The sequence below is a fragment of the Volvox carteri genome, assembly GCF_000143455.1.
Source record: "Volvox carteri f. nagariensis unplaced genomic scaffold VOLCAscaffold_20, whole genome shotgun sequence".
Lineage (NCBI taxonomy): Eukaryota > Viridiplantae > Chlorophyta > Chlorophyceae > Chlamydomonadales > Volvocaceae > Volvox > Volvox carteri.
The window spans coordinates 324,136-328,706 of NW_003307563.1; the positions used below are offsets into that span (position 1 = coordinate 324,136).

Below are 4,571 nucleotides of genomic sequence, written 5' to 3' on the forward strand. Positions count from 1 at the left end.
CTACCCCCTACCTACATACATACACACATCCACGCAGACGGACACCCGTATGAGTCGCCGCCGGGAAAGTAGTTCATCCGTTTCATCACCCCGGACCAACACCATTCCCCAACCGACAACCATCATCCGCAACCACCTCAACCACCTCATCCTCCTCGTCTTCTTCGTTATCGACTCTCTGCTGCTACACACACGAAAACCCTAAGTCCCCCCCCCCAGCCCTGGGGGTGGGAAGGAGGCGTTATCGAAAGAACACTATCGAAGTGGTGTGTTTTTTGGTGCTTCAAAACCCCCGGGGTGGGGGAACCGGGGAATCGGGGCCGAACAACACCAAAGAGCAGCGATTCCATGCCGTAGCGTCTACAGGACCGGGTGTGCATGTATGTGTGTGTGTGTCGGTTGGCGGGGAGAGGAAGGAAGGGGTGGGGGGAAGGTGTCACGACGTGTGTGCGTGGGGGGGGGGGTAAAAAGGTGTAAGGCGGGGTGTATGTGGGTGTGGGTGTGGGTGGCGTGAGCACAGTACGTTAATCGTACATCAGTACATCGACCGCGCAGTACGATTTCGTACACGAAGTAGAGGCAAGAGGATGTTTCATGCAGTTGATATATCTCTTCAAGCCGAGGAGGGAAAGAAAAAGGAGAGAAGATACGATTCTAAGGTAAAAGGAAAGGAGTCGTGTCAAGAGAGCGGCTATACTTCATTTCGGAGTTGAAGAAGAAGATGAAGAAAAAAGTCAAGATTGACAGACTTCTCTTCACAACATGTAAAGTTTATTCGTTGGTTTGATTGGTGGTGGTATTGTTGGAAAAAGACATGTATGTAGACTTATTGAACGACGTTCGTTGTTAGTTGTTATTGTCGGTTTTGTGGGTTGTGTTGGGGTAAGGCCGAAAACGTATAAAACGGGTGCACTATCAAAAGCCGCTACAGCCACTGCCAAGCGCATCTCGGCATCATCTGAGCAGTAGTAGAGCCACTTGGTGCCCCCCTATGCTCGGTAGCTGTAGCAGCATCCGCAGCAGTAACTGCATCCTTTCTGCTGAACCGTCCTCTCTTTCCTGCTGTAATGTGCCCTACTAGTGTTGTTACTGTAGTGTTAATGTTGTAGTGTTGTTACTGTAGTGTTAATGTTGTAGTGTTGTTACTGTAGTGTTAATGTTGTAGTGTTGTTACTGTAGTGTTAATGTTGTAGTGTTGTTACTGTAGTGTTAATGTTATGGTGTCAATGTTGTTAAAGGCCGGGGGAAGGGGCCCTACCGCGCCCAACAAATGTAAGCTGCCGCGTGTCCTTGGTAGTAGGGTTTGCCGTGTCGTACTACCTGCAGGAAGGTCTCTGCCCGTCCTGATCTGCTTGTTACGGCCCCGCGAGCATCAGCCCTCCCCGTATGGTGCTGAGAGGAAACGGTGCCTCAATGTTGCCGTACTCCCCACATGTTGTTGTACAGTATGAGACGGATGGGTATTTTGGACGAAGGATGGATATATATTTAGAAGTTGGATTGGAAGTTGGTTTCTCAGAATCAGGGGTAGCAGTAGCAGCACCGGTGCCGCAATGGTGTTTCTCTCCGAAGACTTTTCATGTCTCGTGTGTCTTTTTGTATCTCGCACCCGTCCACGGTCCTTCTGCCGTACTATCGAAATATATATCTATCTGTCTGTATGTTTGTATGTCTATCGACCTGCTTATTTCCCGCTTCCGGCTGGTCTGTCCCCCTGAACTGAAAAAGGGGGGATTGGGGGTAAAAAAGGGGTGAAGGGGGGTTTCACCTTCTCGTCACAACTCCCAACTGCCACTCGGTATGGAGAGTTGGTTTTTACCTCTCTCTCGACACATGCCCGCCTGTGCACATGTTATGTATGTACGGATATATGTATGTACGGATGTATGTGTGCACGGATGTATGCATGTATGTGTCGAGCCAGGGAAGAGGGGTTTCCTCCGCCGCTGTGTCTTCGAATGTGCATTTTGATCTTAATCTGGCATATGGCAGCTATCCAGCTGGCGGCATATGCAGTACCATGCAGTGCAACGCGGTGAGCAGAATTGAGAAGGTTGAAATCGGTGAGGGGGAGTGCGTGTGTATTCCTGTATGTATGTGCGGCTCTCTCTGTGTGTGTGTGTGCGCGCTGTGGTGTTTTGGCTGTTCACGTTACGACGACGTGGCCCGGAATATGCCCAGAAACAGGGACACATACATACACACAGGCACACATGCACATATGTTCAGGTGATGCAGTTAGCCACCCAAACCATCCTGGGTGCGCACCCGCGGCGCCCGCAAGTCGTGCTGCCAGCTGCCGGCGGAACGTGTGAAGGTTGGTTGTTTTGTTTTCTGAGAGGAGCCACCTTGGTAGCCACCGCGCTCTCTCTTTCATCCTCGATCACATGAACGAGGTAGATAGATAGACGCTGGGTGGGTCAAGGCAGGAGGGGACTGCGGCCCCTCTTCCCCCCCTCTCCCCCCCTCCCCCCCCATACACACACACACACGCGGCGGAGGAGGAGAGGGCTTCGGCGGTGTGCTCATTCCCGTTGGGGTACGGTACGGTAACTGGTGCCCCCCTGGCCAGCGCCAGGCCCGGATCGATTTGTAACAAAAAATATAATTACATACAGACCGACATCCACACACACACACACACACGCGCGCGCGGCGGACCAAAAGACAGGGGCGTCATTACTCTCCGATAGTCCTCCGATCAGCTGGTACCCTCCTTACGGCAGCTTTTGCGCTGGGGATGGTGGAGAGGGTACGGAAAAAATGGATACTTGCTTTGGGTTTTTAGGAATTTGGATGTCACATGTCGCGATTGGATATCTATCTATCTCTTCTATAGATCTTTTAGTTTTATGCTGTCTGACGTGTGTGTGTGTGTGTGTGTACGGAGATCTATCATTAAAAGGAGATGGCGGGAAGAGTCGTACAATCTGGTAGAGAGTCGGGTGTATCGCATCGGTCTGTGATGCATATGCTGCATCCACCTACCCATGTACCCATGTATATCCCACGTTGATTTGCGCACACACACACACACACACCGACAACACTTTTACCAGCACCGTGTATGTATGTATGTATGTACGTATGCATGCTTGTACATCGGTTGATGCCAGATTGGCAGCAAGCTGGCGAAACGGCGAAATGGGTGTTATACCGTTATACCGTTGTAGGGCGGAGAGAGGCGCGTCCCGGGGGGCCTGTGGGAAGGACGTATGTGTGCGCACGCACGGCGATGTTTGTCCGTGTCTGTGTGTATGTGTATGTCTATTTCCCTTCTTTCCCGGGGCGTGCTGCCCCCCTGGAGGCCGTACGTGCCGTACGACCTCATGTACTACTTTCCTGGGCGGTTGGGACCTGGAGCGAATGCTTGCTTACTTCGCGACTTGGTGTCTATTGGCGCTACATAATTGGCTGTTAAATGAGTTTATAATTGGAACGCTGGTGATGATTGGGCTGTCTGTATGTATGTGCGTGTGTGAGTCTGAGGTGTGCCGTTTCGGGTTTCACCCCTCGGTTAGTAGTTTAAGAGGTTATGAAAGGAAGTGCACACTGCGGTTACCGTTGGAAAGGGAAGAGGAGTCGAAAAATAGTGACTTAATGTTTTCCGATAAATATGTGTGGGGGGAAACAGATGTACGGCAGCTGTACGGCAGGATTGTGCTGTACGGAATGTGCTGTACACGTGCCCCCGGTGAAGATAGTTAAGTAGGTAGGTTGATCGCTCGGAAGGGGAAGCGGTACATGGCGGGGGGGGAAGAGGTTTTCACGGCTTGTGTGTGCGTGCTTGTATGTGCGTGTTTATATACTTAATATTGTGGGGGGGGACGGACGGCGTTGTAGCTTCTTTGCTTTGCTTCGCTTTGCTCCGTGACTTGAATGGGTGTGTGTTATTGTGATATTCTGTTGGCTTTGAAATGTGTTGTAATGTGTCCAACATTTAGTATTTAGATGTGGTGATGTAGTCGATGAATGTGGTGATGTGATGATGATGATGATGAAACTTCATCTAGATGGGAGAGAGGGGGAGGGGGGGGCCGGCAAAGAAGGGATTTCGATTTGATGTGGCTCGCTCACTCACTCGCTCGCTCACTCGCCCACTCGTCGTCTAGCTACTCGAGGGAGGCGCCGTGTGACATGGCGTCCGTCCACTACCTTTTGAAGAGGAGTTCTATCCGTCCGACAGGAGATTTCTCAATTGATAAACGAGTGTAATGCTTTTATCATTAAAAAGTAATATTTCTCGCCCCTTGGGGGATTCGAAGGGGCTACTAGGGGGTTTAACCCTCACACGTCAAAAGACGAGCAGCAGCATGGCACAAACATACATACATACATACATACATACATACATACATACATACATACATACATACATGCATACATACATGCATACATGCATACATGCATACATACATACATACATACATACATACATACATACATACATACATACATACATACATACACACATACACACATACACACATACACAGGGCGGTTATTACAAGACGGTTTCTGTGTGTACGGGAAACGCGGGTGTTCTGCTCCTAAGCTTTCTTAACAGTATG

General features: G+C 50.1%; 1 protein-coding gene across 1 annotated transcript in view; it reads right to left on the reverse strand.

Annotated features, from left to right (window-relative positions):
* Nucleotides 1-3,947: 3,947 nt before the first annotated feature.
* The window catches only part of VOLCADRAFT_117653 (uncharacterized protein), a gene marked incomplete at both ends in the record, with an annotated part of 11,584 nt that continues 10,960 nt past the window's right edge, over nucleotides 3,948-4,571 (reverse strand). Inside the window, one exon of the mRNA XM_002950781.1 lies at nucleotides 3,948-4,009. Coding sequence (XP_002950827.1) covers nucleotides 3,948-4,009 — 62 coding nt within the window. The remainder of the gene's footprint in view (nucleotides 4,010-4,571) is intronic.